The 18,040-nt window shown below is 41.2% G+C and overlaps 1 protein-coding gene across 4 annotated transcripts in view; it reads right to left on the bottom strand.

Annotated features, from left to right (window-relative positions):
- The window catches only part of PTPRM (protein tyrosine phosphatase receptor type M), a 657,213-nt gene that overhangs the window by 244,260 nt on the left and 394,913 nt on the right, over positions 1–18,040 (bottom strand). For all 4 annotated transcript variants that reach the window (XM_069568623.1, XM_069568625.1, XM_069568624.1 and 1 more), the window contains exon 11: positions 16,987–17,089. In XM_069568623.1, the coding sequence (XP_069424724.1) occupies positions 16,987–17,089 (103 nt within the window). The remainder of the gene's footprint in view (positions 1–16,986; positions 17,090–18,040) is intronic.

Raw genomic sequence — 18,040 nt, 5'->3', positions numbered from 1 at the left:
AAAGAATCCACCTGCACTGGAGGAGACCTGGGTTCGATCCCTGGGTTGGGAAGATCCCCTGGAGAAGGGAAAGGCTACCCACTCCAGTATTTCTCACCTGTAGAATTCCATGGACAGAGGAGCCTGGTGAGCTACAGTCCATGGTGTCACAAAGAGTCGGACATGACTGAGTGACTAACATTTTCACTATCCAACTAGATAGCAGAATGTTGGTAAAGAGGAGAGACGAGGGGAGAAAAGTCCTGATGTATTTCACTGTTGCTTCTGCTAATCCTTTAAAGTTGGCATTTCTCATCATGTCAAAGGCTTAGAATAGTGTTCATTTTGTAACACTTAATCGTAACTTTAACTTGATTTGCAATTTTTGGTAAAAGCCATCTATTTTCTCTTTTCAAAAAAGAATAGAGGGGGGAGGAGAAGAGAGAGAAGGGGTGATGTTTGGAGACAGTAACATAGAAATTTACAATACCATGTGTAAAATAGGTAGCCGATAGGAATTTGCTGTATGACTCAGGGAACTCAAACAGGGGCTCTGTGACAGGCTGAAGGGTGGGATGGGGAGGGAGATGGGAGATAGGTCCAGAAGGGAGGGGACATGGGTATACCTATGGCTGATTCTTATTGATGTATGACAGAAAACTGCAAAATTCTGTAAAGCAATTACCCTTCAATTAAAAATTTAAAAAAGAATAGAATTTAATATCAATAGCTTCTTGAAGATTAACTCTTTGCGGGGGTGAGGGAAAATGAAAATATAAATTATACGCAAAATGGGTAAGAGAAATGTGTCATTCAGGTTTATTTATGCAATAACACAGACTGTATTTCCTTCCTGTTCTTTTTCCAGTCATTTCCTTTCCCCAAATCTGTCAGCATTTACTGAAATGACACCCTGAAGATCAGAACGACCTGGCTCAACTGAACAATATTTTAAAAAATATTGCCACCAGTTGAAAATCAGGGGTGGGGGAAAGTTCAGTAAGGTCAATGTGTTTATCATCATGCCTAGGATCCATGTAACATGGGAGCTGAGAGCAGCTGAACGAGCATGTCCTGCTTATTGACTCACAGATGAGGTCTGGTCACAGTTTTCCATGGACAGTGCACCCTGGGTAACACACAGTGCAGCATGAACTGGTCCATGGGGTCGAGTATTCTGTGTTGGCCTCTTTCATTTCTCTTTGTCCTGCTCTGTTCTAGATAAGACTGGCCATCTACTGCTGCGGCACACTCGCAGGGTACCACAAATAAAACTGATGTTCTTGCAGCCGTAATTCATCATCAGGAGCTTGTCTGGCATCCCTAAGTTACTTCTGTACTGAATGTGTGTGCACGTGTGTGTGTGCATGTGGTCCCACATCATACTGTTCTGCTAGTTAGTGATAAATCTGATATCATAAAATATTAATTATAGCTGAAAGGTTGGGCGAGAAATATGAACTCATTTACTGCTCCATATTGTGAACAAAGGGAAGGGAGGGAAAAATCCTACAGTTATGGAGGTTTGGGGTAATAAAAGGACAACTGGAACATTAGACTTGGGCTTAGAAGCTGTGTAAAAGGCCATGTGTTATTAATCTTCACAACAGGCACCAAACTGCGAGTAAATTAGTCCAAGATGGAACATCTTTAAGAGTGACTTCTCCCCCTTTTGACAAGTGAAGATGCTTTCCTTTGCACATTTCATTTCACTTATGTGTATCATAATGTAATCATCACAACTGCATAACAAACACATGACTGTAAAAATTATAACCCAAAGTCCCCTACTATTTTTAAAAGCTGTTTTTCCTAACTTGCTCTAGGGTTTTAAATAAAACTAGAAAAATTGAATACTATCAGAGCCACACTAAATATCTTCCTTGTTGTATGTTTATATTATATTTAATTCAGAATCTTTCAGCCTCTACAAGTATTCACAGCAATAGTGCAGCCAAGTGAGATGTGCCCGCACGTGTTTTCAGTTGTGTCCAACTCTTTGCAGCCCCATGGACTGCAGCCCTCCGGGCTCCTCTGCCCACGGGATTCTCCAGGCAAGAATCCTGCAGTGCATTGCCAGGTCCTCCTCCAGGAATCAAACTCACATCTCCTGCACTGGCAGGTGGATTCTTAAATGCCATCGTCTAGAAGGGGCAAGAGCACAGTGAACTGAGCCCCACACCAGAGGACTCAGTCCAGCCCTATCACCAAATCACACCCTGCCCACTAGAGTCCTTTCAGCTCTGGTATTTCATAGCTCCTGGTACTAGGTCAGGCAAGCTGTGACATCGATGAGTGAGAAGAAAACTATTTTATCCATATTTCTTTCCTTTCTGTGATATTTATCACATGCAAGTCCTGTAAGCGGCCCAAGGGAGGAAGAAAAAGAGGAACAAAGACCAGACTGTCTCCATCTTGACAAGCACAGCCCTGGGGTGTTAGAAGCAGGTTTCTCAAACTGAGAACTGGGACGAGACGCTGATATGGGTTTGTACCAAGTGGAGGAAGAAGCAGGAAGCAGCCTCTGTCTACATCAAAGTCTCCTGTGGCATCAGCTGCTCCAGGAATGCCTGGTCTGGACCTGGTGCCCAAACGCTCCTGCTGCTAGTGACACCCAAAGACTGTCCTGTGCTGCCTATGGCCACCAACTTTTCCCCTAAATTAAAGCCAAAGCAACAACAATAAACAAAAGAGAGAACGTCTTTGTGGTCCCAGTGCAAAGGACCCAAGACCCCTGGGGACCCTTCATCAGTAGGACTGAAGACTGAGGGTAATGGGCAGGACTGTGGCTCCGATGCAGGCCTGTCCCAAGAATCCCTGGGTTTCCCCAAGAGGAATCCTGGGAGTGGCTGGGTTTTCCTCAGTTTCCATGGTGCCCAGATCCTACTAGAAGGACACTGAATGGCCTAAAGAGCAGGGCTGAGTGTTGACTCCCATCCCCTGTGATGTCCAAGGGGAGGAACAAGAAGCAGGTCCTTCTGCTCCTCAAGGTCTCTGCTCTCCTGCCCCAGCTCTCCCCAGGTCCCCACACTGGCAAACCTTGAACTACCTTTCCTACCTTCTGCAATCGTGCTGCAGGTAGCAACAGCCATCATGTCTCAATTCTACTATTTCATTTGATATCCACTGTAATTACGAAGATCAAGTCAAAATATTACAGATATTTTGGTTGTTTGGGGGGTGATGGCAGCAGAAGCTGGCAGCGGGGTGCCCTTGCTGCCCCCCCAGGCCACAGGTGGCTCCCTGCCTGGTCCTGTCCCTTAACGTGAGGCCTGTGCGCCTGGCCTTCAAGCCCTGGGGCACCAGGCTGGGGTTTCAATCTCATTCGCAGAATCCTTCAGAGGGGGTTATGTTCAAGAAAAAGAAAATCTGAGACAGGGGAAGGACAGGGAGGCAATATATTTTCATGTACAAGAGCAAGTTTGAAATGGACTTGGAGGGAAAGTTAAATTAAGTTCCATTGTATAAAAGCTCAGCTACACCTACGCTATTATTTTTATCTTCCCCTGCCATTTTTCAGGTTGCGTTTTAAGGGTTCTGGAAGAATAAACTTAGTTTCCAAAATGAATTTTCAAAGAGATGACTGACACTGTCATCCTAAAAGCAACTTTAATAAAAGTGATCTTTGTTTCCTCGCAGTAAAGAGATCCAGAGCATTATTTTTTAATACAATAAAAGTCACCCCAAATCAGGTGGCAGAAGGTGGTGGTAAGAAACTTAGCACAGTCGCTGTGAACACACTCGATAGCAATTCAGCTACAAGAAGTCACAAAAAACTGAGCCTGTATAGTAATATAAAACTGAAATTTTACTGTTAAGTGACATTTTGGTCTTTGTGACTATGTGTACCAATGAAAAAAGGAAAAATTTTAGGGTGGAAGTCAGGTACTTAGAGCTGTTTTCCTTAACCAATTTTAGCAATGGATAGAACCTTTACAAAAGGTCCCAGAACTGTGACAAAAGAACCTTTAACCCCAAAGGTTTAAGGTGCTCTTTACAGGTTACAATTCTTCAATAAAAGAGAGGGAACAATTTAAAAAACCATTAATAAGCATTTCAGAAGAATTGGTATTTTCTTTCTTTATTCTTTGGGGACTATTGAGACGCTAAAAGGAAAAAAACAACATACAGATCAACAAAAAAGACTGATGAATTTGATCAAAACAATCCAAAACACTAAAGCAACTCTGTTCAACCCAAGTCCTTTATGTATTTCAGTGGTAAACACTGAACAGATTCTGATGGAGCTAGACTTGACCAAAAGTTTTACAGTCTTAGTTTAAAGATCATAACAAAGAAATAATGAAAACAACAACCCCAAACCTCTGCTTCTAACTTTTAAGAATTAAGATTCTTAATATTGACAAGCTCCCAAGATTGCAAGGATCATAATCTAAAGACAAAGGTGTGATATATTTTCTTAACCCTGGAAGAGACAACAAAGAAAACACACTAATTTTCAGAAAAGCCCTTGTTGGCAAAGGGAGATGCAACCGCCTTGGTTCCAAAGAGGTCCTGGTGGGATGGTGTTTGCGGTGCGGACGGCTCCTGGGAGGTGCCTTGCAGGCCACGTAGTGCTGTACAGGCCGAGCATGGCTGTCAACCCGCCGCCCCACCCCAGACCTCAGTTCCTTATTTGAGCATGGAGCGCGGGCATCTGAGCAGGAAGTCTGCTCTGCCAATTAGAATCATTTCATAAAGGACCAAGTATGGGTCTGACACATTATAGCTGCTCCATCTAAGTCACAATAATGCTCCATTTTTTATTATCATAATTATTATTCCCGTCAGATCATCACTGAGGCTCAGGAGTATCTTACTGGGACTTAGAAGCTTTCCTGCAACCAGACATAAGACAAGGGGCTACTCTGTTGTCTATAATACATGACCGTCTTCACAGACCAGAATAGCATCAACAGTCATAAGAAGGGCTTTCCTACAATGGGCAGAGGACGTCTGTGTTAGATGCTGTCCTGAGAGCTCTGCTTCAGTCATTCACCTCCCAGCTGCCCTTGGAGGTGGACATTCTCACTCACATCTACTTCAGGAGGAGCATGAGACAGAAAAGTTGTGCCACTTGCCCGAGATCATGGGGCATATAAGCACCAGGATCTAAACCCAGGGTCACCAAACTCCATGCTGGAGTTGGCTGCATATTTGATGATTCTGAACATTTCTACACCTCCCTTCCCAGGAAAGGGCCCTTGTTTTTTAACTACTCCAACCAACAATTCTTTCTCATCACCGTGGGGTTTGGATGGAACAACAGGTTTTCTAAAACTTTGATAACTTTACAGAATGATCACACACATTTCTCTCAGTGACCATCAGCTTAATGTCAAAGTATGGGTTTCCTTTAGAACACAGATCCTTCTTAAGTGATAATGGTGTATATTGGTATAAAAGTTAAAGGCAGTAATGATGAGAAATTTTAGGCATACTACCAAAAGCAAGAAAAAAAGCGAATAAAAACTGAACACCAATCCGGTCAATATTTCTGCTAAGCAAAGTCTGATATTACAGTTTTATACTTTCTCAACACTTCAGCTTACAAAGAACTTTCACCATATTAACCTTCACGACAATGTCATGAGATGGATGGGTCATGTGTGGACTCCAATTTCAGAACTAAAGAAAGACTCAGTTCATAGATGCCCAGATCACACAATAGTAAACAATGCAGCCCAGATGCAAACTGAAGACTGCTGGTCCATGTGAGTGTTCTTTAAAAAAAAAAAAAATAGCCAGTAATAAATTACTTTTTAAAGTTTTCATTACATTTTTAGTTGACTTTGATGAGAATTCATTGTTTTCAGAGAATTCTTTGTAATAATTCTCTATAGTCCCCAGCATTTTGGAATATAGATTTCCACTGTAGAGCATTAAAATTCAACATCTGTACACACTCTAGAGTGATCACCAGGACAAGTCCAGTTACCATCCATCACCACGCAGCCGACCCTCTTCATCCATTTCGCCTACCTCCCAATCCTCTTTCTCACCTATGGGGGGATGGAAAGAAAAGGAGAAAGGGAGGGGTGTCAGTGACCCCACAAGGTGAGAAGCAGGAGAAGTTTCAAAGGCTTCAGCATAGGCATGTGAGATTCTAGTGACCTTCTGATGAAATGTATATTTTTAACAATGATTCCTCTGAAGTAGTCCTTCTGAATATAATCTTATTAATAACAATACGATTGATCCAAGGGTAAAAGCAGGATTTTTTTTTATGTTTCTGTACTCTATGGAAGAGTGTAGTATTTAACTTTTATTTAGTGATTAGAATATAAATATAAAATCCTGGAGGTTTGAGACCTTCAGCTTCTCATCTATAAAGGCGTCAGTGATAATGACTTCTGCTCACAAGGAAAAGATGAGGTTCAATTCAATAAACATCTATTGCACACTTAATTAGGTTTGAGGTACCGAAGGATATTCAGAAACTAAATTATGAAAACCATTTTGCGACCTTTTTGGATTTCCTATTACATTTACATACATTTTACATAATGATTAGCCCAGGAAAAGGCTCACTTCCAACATTAAATTCATAAATCTAATTAATACTCTTGAGTGCCAGTCAAACTTCATTTACTGCGTATGCAGTCTTAATTGTATTTTCTGGGATGGCCACTGTCTACACCTCTTCACTTTCCCTGATCCTAGGCCGTTCTATGGGCTGCTCCTCTCTTCAGTGAACCTACAGTGGTCTTCCAGTACTGACTGGTCAATTTCTGCAACTCCTTTGAGTTTCAGCTTAAACAGCACATCCTGATCTCCTTGTTGGGTTTCCTTCTCTGTCACATGCCCTCAGTAACTCTTCATACAGCTTGCTCACCATCCTAGCACTGTGTCTTGAACATAAAGAGGTTTCATAGATGTTTGGTAAACAAATGAATTAATAATTGGCAATGTCGGTGCTCAAATTTCCTACAACACTTGGCACTGTTACAAAGGGCAAGATTTTCACCAGACTAATAACCTCAGAGAGCTCTTCTCACTGAGCAGGACATATACCGATACTGGACAGGAAATGCTATAAGGAAACGCAGAGAAATGAAAGGTTGGGACACAGAGAACAACTCCAAAGGGATATGATGATATGGAAAAAATGAACAATGCTCCCTAATCATTCTATATCTATCAGATTGAAGAATGAAGTGTTACTTAAATGAAGATGCTGAAAACCCAAGTACAGGTAACCTTCACAAGCATAATGTAATAACAGACTTAATAAAATAGTTTTTGGTGAAATAGAAGGCACATCAGCAGGTTCCGGTGCTTCGCTGTTCTCATCACAAACAATTACACTGTGCATATTTAGAAGTGCTGGTTGAGCACATGTTCTCTGCCGAGGACAATGACAAAACCTGTTCTTACTATATGGCTATGCCCTGCACCCGCCACCCATAGGACCACAAGGTGCTGACATCTGCGGAGAGTGGTCAGGTCCTCTACAAGCGGACCCTGGCCTCCCAAAGCCCAAAGCCCTCAGCAGCTCCCTGGACTGGCTTTTACTGTCTGCCTGGAGATTGACTTTATCAGCCTCTTCGAACCTGTAGTCTTTTCTCATGTATTTATGAGATTATGTGTGTGCGAGCTTAGTTGTTTCAGTCGTGTCTGGCTCTTTGCAATCCTATGGACTGCAGTCCTTCAGGCTCCTCTGTCCATGGGATTTCCCAGGCAAGAATACTGGAGTGGGGTGTCTGGGGATCTTCCCCACCCAGGGATAGAACCCTCTCTCTCTGTGTCCCATTTTTTCATTTCTCTGCGTTTCCTTATAGTGTTTCCTGTCTAGTATCGGTATATGTCCTGCTCAGTGAGAAGTGGTAAGAGCTCTCTGAGGTTATTAGTCTAGTGAAAAGCTTGCCTTTTGTAACAGTGCCAAAGTGTTGTAAGAAATTTGAGCACCAACATTAGCCAATTATTCATTTATTTGTTTACCAAATATCTACGAAGCATCTCTATGTTCAAGTCACAGTGCGAGGATGGTGAGACAGTAGGTGGATTTTTTACCATCTGACCCACTGGAGAAGCCCAACAATACTTGAGTGGGTAGCCTATCCCTTCTCTAGGGGACCTTTCCAATCCAGGAATCGAACTGGGGTCTCCTGCATTGCAGGCAGATTCTTTACCAACTGAGCTATCTCAGAAGCCCTTATGTGATTGTAACACTTGAAAAAATGAAAGCAAGTCATCTGTAGTGAGATCAGTTAGTCTTCATCAAAATGTTCAAGATCCTGTCTCCCAAAGGTTTTCAGTCTTAGCTGGGAACATGTCTGGAAACCCATCCCTTCAACTCTGTGGAATCAATAATCGCGATTAGGAAGATCAGTGGTACCGAGAGCTCACGGCAGATCAGTGCTGAGATTCGTCAATCAGGTGGTAAGTTGTTCAAGTTAAGGCCTTTGCAACCTCTGGGTCTCTGGGTTTATCACAGATGGGTTTTAAATGATTCGCCTGTAAGATTTACTCGTGGTCCAGATAGATGAGGGGAAAGAAACAGCAAGTAACTTTCTCTATCGTCAGTGGACAGTGACTTCAACTTGTATGTTTGCCTCCCTCCCCTGATGGGGGGCTTCTGGGGTCCTGGTTAGTGTGGGAAGGAGGTGCAAAGTGCTACTAACCTCACCTCCAGGGATGTGGTCACATATAACGTATGACCTCCACTATAAACAATGCTCAAGGGCCTTCATGTAATCTGTAGCTCTAACCTCAGACATTTATCTTTGCAGAGACAAGCATGGGTTCCTCTGGGCATAGGAATGAAAAAAAAAAAGATGAGAAATAGTGTGATCAAAAACTTGAGTCTTCCCTGCCCCCAGTCAAGAGTCAGCCACACGCATCCGCTCAGCGTCCTGGGGCATTCACTCCTTCTGTGCTCTGGCTTTCAGTAAGCAGGACACTGCGCCTCATCCATTCACAGGCATTGAAACACATCCCAACATGTATAATATTCAATAATCGTCCCCAAAGTGCCAAGCGTAGGCTCAGGGCAAAGGCATCAGGGTGATAACAGCAAAGGGAATGTAGAGAGAAGCAAAAACAGAATGATCCAGAAGGTTATTCTGAGTAAGAGAGACTAATCATGCTGCCTGTTTGCTGTTTACAGAAGTTGAGGTCTAAAAAATATTTGCAAATGATAAGTAATTTCCAATAAATTATCAGAGTCATGGCTGAGCTAGTTTTTATTCACTTCAATACTTTCAACTGTTAATGTCACGAATCAGCCTGATTAGGCGATACATTCTATTTTTCTTCTGAAAAACTAAATGTTTTTGGTTCCCCGAAGTCCTGTTCCTAAGGAGAATTAGCGTTTGGCATTTACAAGAGCCCTGCTCTGAGGGTTAGCAGTATCTGACTGGGTGGATGAAAGGAACCCGGGCAGGGCTGGGGGTCTCAGGTGCACCTCCTCTGTCACATATGCCCTTCACCCTGCCCAGCTAACCTGCCCTCCAGGCTCCAGCTGATCATTCCTACACGTTTTCCTTATGTCAAGCCCTGGATGGCTGCTCACAGCCTAGCAGTTGCACCTTCACCCCCTGGTGTGGAGCATGGGGTCACCTGATCCAGCCCCATCTCCCTTCCTCTCCTCCCATCCGGCCATGCCAACCCTCTGTAAGTATAACACACTTCTCATCCCCAGATCAGGCCAGCCCAGTGAATCACAAATACCTTTCTTTTAAGAGAGTGAAGGGACAAGCAGATTGTTTGAGGGTACACAGAACATCAGATTCCATTGAGCCAAACAAGTTAATTGTCTCATTGACTCTTTGTCGGTTTGGCATATAGCGAACTTGACTTTTAGAGTCATTCTATGGGCTTCTCAGGTGTCTCAGCGGTAAAGAGTCTGCCTGTCAATGCAGGAGATGTGGGTTCAATCCCTGGGTCAAGAAGATCCCCTGGAGAAGGAAATGGCAACCCACTCCAGTATTCTTGACTGGAGAATCCCACGGACAGAGGAGTCTGGCAGGCTACAGTCCACAGGGTCACAAAGAGTCGGACATGACTTAGAGACTGAATAACAAGAAGGGAATGAGCTGGACACGACTGAGCATCTAAACAACAAAACAGAAGATAGGATTCCTTCTGTTTTACGGTTAAGCTTATTCAGTAGAGCTGATAAAGACTGTAATTAGCTAATGACTCAGGGTTCAACAGGGAAACCCCTAACCTTTTTAAAGAGTTTTTGTACATTTGGGGGACAGTTCATTACCTATTTATAGCATCAATTCCTCAAAACTCAAAAAGGCAGAAATAAATAGGTAGCCAGAGGCAATCAAACTGTCAAATGCAGTAGAGAGATCAGAATTCATAGGAATTCTACTTAGAATTTATTGATAGAGACAGTTATGGAATTCTTATTTTTCATGTCAAATCAGATTTTTGTGGTAACAGTTTTGAAGAGAATAAGACAAACAAAGGAAAACTTAGAAGTCTATGGCTAGTCTTCTGAAAAGAAACAATGTGAGCCACTTATGCTATAGTCTGAAGAGTACCAGCGCAAAACGCACTTACATAGCATTGTGGGCGAAGCTCTGTTTGAAGAGTTTTGAAAAATATTACCTCATTTAATCTTTACAAGAAGCCTAGAATGTTGAAACACTCAAAGGCTTCGGGAGACAATCACACAGATTGCTGTTAAGCAAAAATGTTAAGAAAGATCTGGTCCATACTTCCTAACATCAAACTTCTAAACCATAGTCAATCGTATGCCAACAACTGCAATTCCTAAGATAAGCAACTTCTTAGAACCAAGTGTGTGATTATCTCACACCTTCTGTTAGTAATAACGGCCTCTTTCTTTCCTTTTACTGACAAGGTTAGTTGCACCGTCCCATCCGAGTTGGCAGGTGTCACAGACTCACTGGTGCTCTCACACTGAGTCTCTTTAACAAAAACTGCTGTGTTATACCCAGCTGGAGACGTGAGTGCAGGCCCACAAGGAGAATAAAGCTCATTTCCCATACAGCGCCAAGATCAAATGGAACACGTTTGAGAAATGGAACACATTTTCTTTAAATAAATACAATTGCTCTGCTGCTGCTGCTGCTGCTAAGTCGCTTCAGGCATGTCCAACTCTGTGCGACCCCATAGACGGCAGCCCACCAGGCTCCGCCTCCCTGGGATTCTCCAGGCAAGAACACTGGAGTGGGTTGCCATTTCCTTCTCCAGTGCATGAAGGTGAAAAGTGAAAGTGAAGTCGCTCAGTCGTGCCCGACTCTTAGCGACCCCATGAACTGCAGCCCACCAGGCTCCTCCATCCATGGGATTTTCCAGGCAAGAGTACTGGAGTGGGGTGCCATTTCCTTCTCCAGTGCATGAAGGTGAAAAGGGAAAGTGAAGTCGCTCAGTTGTGTCCGACTCTCAGCGACCCCGTGTTCTACTGCCTCTTTATTCTCGATGGAATGAAAATTTGCTCTTCACCTTCTTTTAAGACTAAGAGTAGATTTTTCAGAGAAGAAGAGCTGTATAATGAGAAAAACAGCATCTTCTAATGCATTTAAAATTTTCTACCTAATTTATTACAAAAGAATATTTGATGAGTGTATGCATGCTCAGTCATGTCTGACTCTTTGCAATCCTGTGGACTGTTGCCCGCCAGGCCTCTTTGTCCATGGGATCTGGAGTTGGTTGCCATACCCTCCTCCAGGGGATCTTCCTCATCTAGGGATGGAACCCACATCTCTAATGTCTCCTGCACTGGCAGGTGGTTTTTTTTTTTTTTTTTTTTTTTTTTACCACTAGTGCCATCTGGGAAGCCCTTGATGAGTAATATGAGTGAAAAATAAACATCAGAAGTTAACAACAAGCCTTAAATATCAGTACATGTTTCCTACTTTACTATGTAAGGCAAAACAGCATGAGGAAAAAGGACAGGAGTAAATGAAAACAGTACACGTTTTCAGTCTACCATGATGCCAAATACAAGCAAAATCAGTCTAACAAAAATCTATAAACAAATTCTTGACTTCTGTATGAAGCTGTAGCTATTACATGATGCAAGTTTTTCGTTTTTAAATCAGAAGTGGTCTAGATCAATAAAGCATTTATGCTTGCCTTTGACTAGCAAGAAATATTTCCTATCTCATTTGAAATCTTAATTAACTAGAACACACACTGAAAAAGTAAGGCAAAATATGCCTTCAATTCCTTATGCCCTCTGCTCTTCTTTATTAATGCAATGAAGTTCCTATTTGCTTTAAGATTTTGGCCCCAATTCTCAGCCACAGAAACTATCCACAAACTGCTTTTTAAACCTATCTGTTGAGGAAGCATTCAACTGAGAGGCCAACCACATATAAGTCTCTGATGACTACCAATGCGCAGCATTAAAATAATCAGGGCTAAAGACACGGAAGCAACCCAAATGTCTGTCGACAGATGAATGGGTAAAGAGGAGGGATGTGGTATGGATATACTGGAGTATTACTCAGCTATAAAAAGAATGAAACAATGCCATTTGCAGCAACAAGGATGGACCTAGAGATTACCATACTAAGCGAGGTAAGTCAGAAAGAAAAAGACAAATATGATGTGATATCACTTACATGTGGAACCTAAAGTATGGCACAAATGAACTTATCTAGGAAACAGAAACAGACTCACAGACATAGAGAACAGACTCATGGTCGCCAAGGGGTCAGGGGATGGAGGAGGGATGCACTGGGAGGTTGGGATTAGCAGATGCAAAGTATTATATATAGAACGAACAAACAAGGCCCTACTCTGTAGCACAGGAAACTATATTCAATATCCTATGAAAAACCATAGTGGAAAAGAATCTGAAAAAGTTATACATATATATGTCTAACAGTCACTTTGCTGTGCAGCAGAAATTAAACTCAACATTGTAAACCAACTATATTTCAATGATAACAACAAAAAAACTGGGGCTTTCTCTTTAGTAGAGGAACAAAGTTGCTGCCATGAATTAAAATTACATTCACACAGTTCAGCCTCAGTGTTAATGTCCTGGTTGCTGATGTGATTTCTGCCCTCCTTCCCTTTCTCCCTGCAGACTCACAACTGTAATAGATGTTTTCCCCACTCAATAGTTTCTCCTGAATGAATGAATCAAAGAATGATTTGGTAATCTTTGAACATTTCACTGAAATGAATATCAAAATATTTAATTAGTTAACATATTCAAGCTCTGAGTTTTAATTAAGAAGACACAGAGCTCCAAAACATTTATGAACAAATTAAAGCAACAATGCCTAAAGAACAAAAATGAGAGTCATTTGAATTACAACAACGTGATTGAGTCTCAAGCTACAGCCCATTAGAAGGTATAAAACATCATTAATGAGGGTTACTGCACAGAGCAGATTATAATACAAACACATACATCACGGGAGTAAAATCACAGACAGAACTTCTGTCAGTGCAAGAAAAGCACAACACTTTGTGTGTAACTCATTCTTTATTTAGAGTTGCTCTTTTACGGCCAGATTATAAGGCTTTTCTCTGTTGGACTGTGTCTGCATGTAATCAACAGTGGAGAGGAGAAGAGAGAGTAGAGGTGATTCTAAATGAGTAAAAGAAAATGAAGCTGCTCCTCGTCTTATTAAAGGAAAAAAAAAAAAAGAATCCATGGACAGACATTAAAATTCTGTCCTGGGTGCCTGTTTACCTGCCGGAATGATGGACTTTGTGTTCTTCCTGGCCATCTTGGGATTTAAATAATTTTATGTGACAGAGCTGGTGTGTTGATCAATAAAAAGACAACAATCACTTACACTGAGAGTTTAGTGCAATTTCAAGAATCTGCATTAAGCAAGTTGAGTGTCTGTAGTGGAATCAATATACAACCACCTCACTTAGTGAAGTGCCTCAGTGAAGTATGACTAAATTTTCAACACCAATGAATATGGATTAAAGAAAAATCAAATCAATCGAAAGAATGGGTTCTTTGCAATCACACAATGACAGTACTTTTGAACACATAATACTGCGCAAAATCCAGGAAAGCTAACAGATGTTCACTTCCATTTCCTCTTCTCATATTTATCTTACCATTTGGGAAAAGCTTTCTTGTATTGCAGTTTGATTACATGTGCATTTTGCAAATTTCCAGATGTGTTCAAATGTTTCAATCTACATTATGGCTTTATATTTTAGGTCCCTCTGATTCCCTAATCAGAGTTCTTATTTCTCTAAACATTAAATGAAATTGAAAATTTTCATATAACCCATTTAGATTGAGAGTATTATAGACAATTTTTTTCCAAACTAGTCTTTCTAGATATATTGGGCTTCTATCTACTCAATAGATAATCAGTCCCATTATGCTGCACTATAATAATGAATCCCTTGAAGAGAATATTCATTTTTCTGCAAAAAACATCTTTTTGACAGGTGAGTCTGAGATAATTTCCTTTCTCAAACTTGTGCCAATAAAATTTTCCCATTTAAGACAAGCATCCTTCCAGTAATGGTAGCATCTGTAGTGGATTTCTTTATAATGATATGTAAGAGTTTGCCACAAGAATTGATCTCTATTCTAGCAATATAGATTTCCATGATGGATACAAATAGTAAATTTGTTCATTTCAAGTTGCTAACATTGTGAAAGAACGCATAATACAGGTAGAATGCAAAGTTACCCTAGCCAGTTCCAGGAATGGTTAGCCAATAACAAGATGATGTTTCATAAAAGCGAAACAGTGCTGAACCTAGAAAATCAGGCGGTATGACAGGTGTGGAAGAGCATATGACAATATAAACTGAAATCTTCTCAGAGTTAGAGCTGGGCCTGATGAAATGATAGGGCACCTGCATTTTGGACACCCTGATCAGCATCTGAATTTGTATTTTTATAGACAGAAATAAAAAGCCCACGGGTGTCTCCAATTAACTAGTAAAGCTCCAGAATCCCTAAAAACAAATGTGAAAGTGTTAGTAGTTCAGTCATGTCTGACTCTTTTTGACCCCATGGACTGCTGCCCACCAGGCCCCTTTGTCCATGGGATTTCCCAGACAAGATACTGGAGTGGGTTGCCATTCCCTTCTCCAGGGGACCTTCTCAACCCATGAATTGAACCTAGGTTTCCCACACTGCAGGCAGATTCTTTACCATTGGAGCCACAGGGAAGCCCAAGATGTAAAGGAAAAGAACAAAATCATGTCTTAGCAAGGCAGATGGCGGAAAACATGAATAGTCATTTGGGACACAATTGACAAATTTGAAAGACAAGAAAAGGAGTTCTGGGGAGAGGACTAACATGGATTGCCCAAAGAAATGTTACTGGAAAACTTAAGACTTGGAAAGACCTACACAAAGATACAGATGACAATCCAGCTGAAAAGGTTAGGAGGAAAGAAGCAAAAAGAACCGAAAAAGTGTGACGGAGTTTTTATAAGAATAGAACAGAATGTGGGAGAAATGGTTAGGATTTCAGCCTCCTTCAGTTTGGAGGCTCTCAAAGTAAATGACCTCCACCCTCTCACGTCATCACGAGGCCTTTTGACACAACCCTGATTCCTGTCCTCGTGGTTTGTTATTGCTGACTCTGGGCAGCTCTTAAATTGGTCAGAGAAAAACAATGTTCTAAAGGCCATGGCTGGAGAGTGCATTTTCCTTTAATAATAATTCAGCGTTCTGGAGTGAACAAAGTCTGACTTGTGGTTACAGGTACGCTTGGGTCTTGGACAGACATCTAATGAGGGTGAGTCTGGGTCATTCAGTTTGTGCAACCCCTCAGCACCACACATACCAACTCCAAGGGCATAGGTAGTGTCAGTGGTGTTGCTTTTCTTGCAGAAATAATTCTTACACCTGGAAGAGAGCTTTTACATATTTCAGAGCATTCTCACTCACTGCACCAATGAATGGCCATCCAAAATCCCTTACAGGGGCTACTACGTTGAGAAAGCAGAGTAATTTAAAAATTGTCTCTTGCCATTTTGTAGGGTTTTCAAATAAAAATGTCTGTTTCTACCCTAATTTGATCTATCAACTAATTCTTGTCTGTTTTTCATCTTGAGCCTGTGAACTGAAACTTATATATCTTATCAGGCAGAAGGAAGTTCAGTGACTCACTCTTTGATACTGTAGAGAAAACGTGATCAAAGAAGGCCAGGTTTCAGAAAGTTAATGAAATAAAAGTCTACAAAAGGCACAGGGAAATGAACCCCACACAGCCTTATTTGTGAATGTAAATGTTTCCTTGGAGAATGCTATTCAAAGGAATAGATTATTTTAAAGGGAAGCGATTCTGATAGCACAAAATATCGGAATACTTCTGAAATGACTAGAAATTTCATTTATATAAATTATTGAGCTTATGACAAGTTCATATTCAAGAGTTATTCAGGCATTCCTTTGCTCCGTCCTAAGAAGAATACATTTATTTTATTCATTCACTGTAAAAGTTATAATTTGTAATTTATTGGCTATATAAATCATCATTTAATGAGAAATGGGGTCTACATGGTGGTAATAAACCTAAATCTGTTCAAATAAAGACTTCACAATTGTCTTTCCAATTACCTGTTTCTTTAAAAGAGTATAGTTATATAGTACACATTCAATGGAAAGATTAGTCGGTTTACTAAAGATTAAAGATTTAAAACTCCATGTAAACAAAACAAATAGACAAAAATAACTCACAATGTCTATTTAAGGAATACAGCTCAGGACACTGATACCATCTGCCCATGGGTAACTAAACTGCAGAGAGCAATTACCTTTTAGGAGGAAAGCCACCTCTGAACAGACTGGGGTTTTTGTTCCTTAACTTCAAAGAACAACCATGTGCATCAGAATCAAACTTCTTACACAACACTTAATCACTCACATCAAAGGATTATAGATTTCCATGATGGATACAAATAGTAAATTTGTATCCTTTGTTTCCCCTCAGTCCTTTGTTTTAATTAGAACTCATAAGGACACGGTTTTACATGCTGACTGAGGTCTGCGGCAAATCCCTTGAAGGCACGTGGGAGAAATGAACCCATCTGATTTGGGTTTTCACCTAAAACAACCCCTTCTCGGCTCCATACCTGACAGGTGCACCTCGACTGTGTGCAGGCTTCAGCAGGACCGTCACTGTGTTGTCTGTCTGATTCAAGGGCGTCTCCAGTTCATAAGCCGGCATGGAGGGTGCTGGAGAAGATGCAGGAGGTGGGAGACCAATGATTTCTGGTTTGCTTTTCTTCCTACTTTCATTTACAATGAGCACTAAGAACACAGCACACTTGGTCTGTTAATAAATTGCCATGAACAGCCTTATGCATCTGCCCAGCCCCTAACACGAGGGACAATTGTTACAATCAGCATGTGTTGACTTTGGTCTTGAGTTTAACCTGGGAGGGGTCATGAGCGGACTTAGGAGGTGTTGGTAATACTCTGTTCATTGATTTGGGCTCTCCCTTGATGGATGTAGCCATTACACCCATACATTCATGCACCTCATTGTAATTATATTACAAACTGTAAAATAAGTTTAATTTGTGTGTTTTTATGTACATATGTTTTTCTCAAAAAATTAAATGTAAATTTAAGAAATAATTGCTAAGATCATAAAACTGATCATTTCAGTCCTCCCATCTAAGGCAAGGTTTCTGTGTCCCAAAGGTTCATTGGAGATTTGAAGAGGTCCTTAGGAGTCAGAGGGCCTTGCTGGACGTGTGGGCTCTTCTGGAAAGTACGACTGAGAGAAAGATACTGAGTTGAAGTAAGAAAGGCTTGGGTTTGACTTTCTGCTGCATTTTGTTTCGACCAGCATAAAAGCTCGGGGACAATTATTATCTCTGAAGCTTTAGGTTACTCATCTTTTAAAACAGGAGAAATTATCCTGTAGGGTTATTACGGGAACTCAAAGGGATAACAGACAAAGAGAGTGGGGCAAATATAATTCTATAAACGTTCAATCTCTTCTCAGCACAGATCCTATTTCCAAGGCCATTTCTGGGCATTCTTTGTTTTCTAGATTAAGTCTAATTATGAGAAGATAATGGAGCTCTTGAATAATTTTGTGATCACTGTGGACACGAGACATCACTTCATGAAGGCTGTGATGCTGGGGCTGGGGGCGCATGGCCTTTTTAAGACCCT

The sequence above is a fragment of the Ovis canadensis genome, chromosome 23 (genome assembly GCF_042477335.2).
Source record: "Ovis canadensis isolate MfBH-ARS-UI-01 breed Bighorn chromosome 23, ARS-UI_OviCan_v2, whole genome shotgun sequence".
Taxonomy (NCBI): Eukaryota; Metazoa; Chordata; class Mammalia; order Artiodactyla; family Bovidae; genus Ovis; species Ovis canadensis.
Note: the sequence above shows the minus strand (reverse complement) of the source record. Positions and strands in the feature narration are given on the sequence as shown.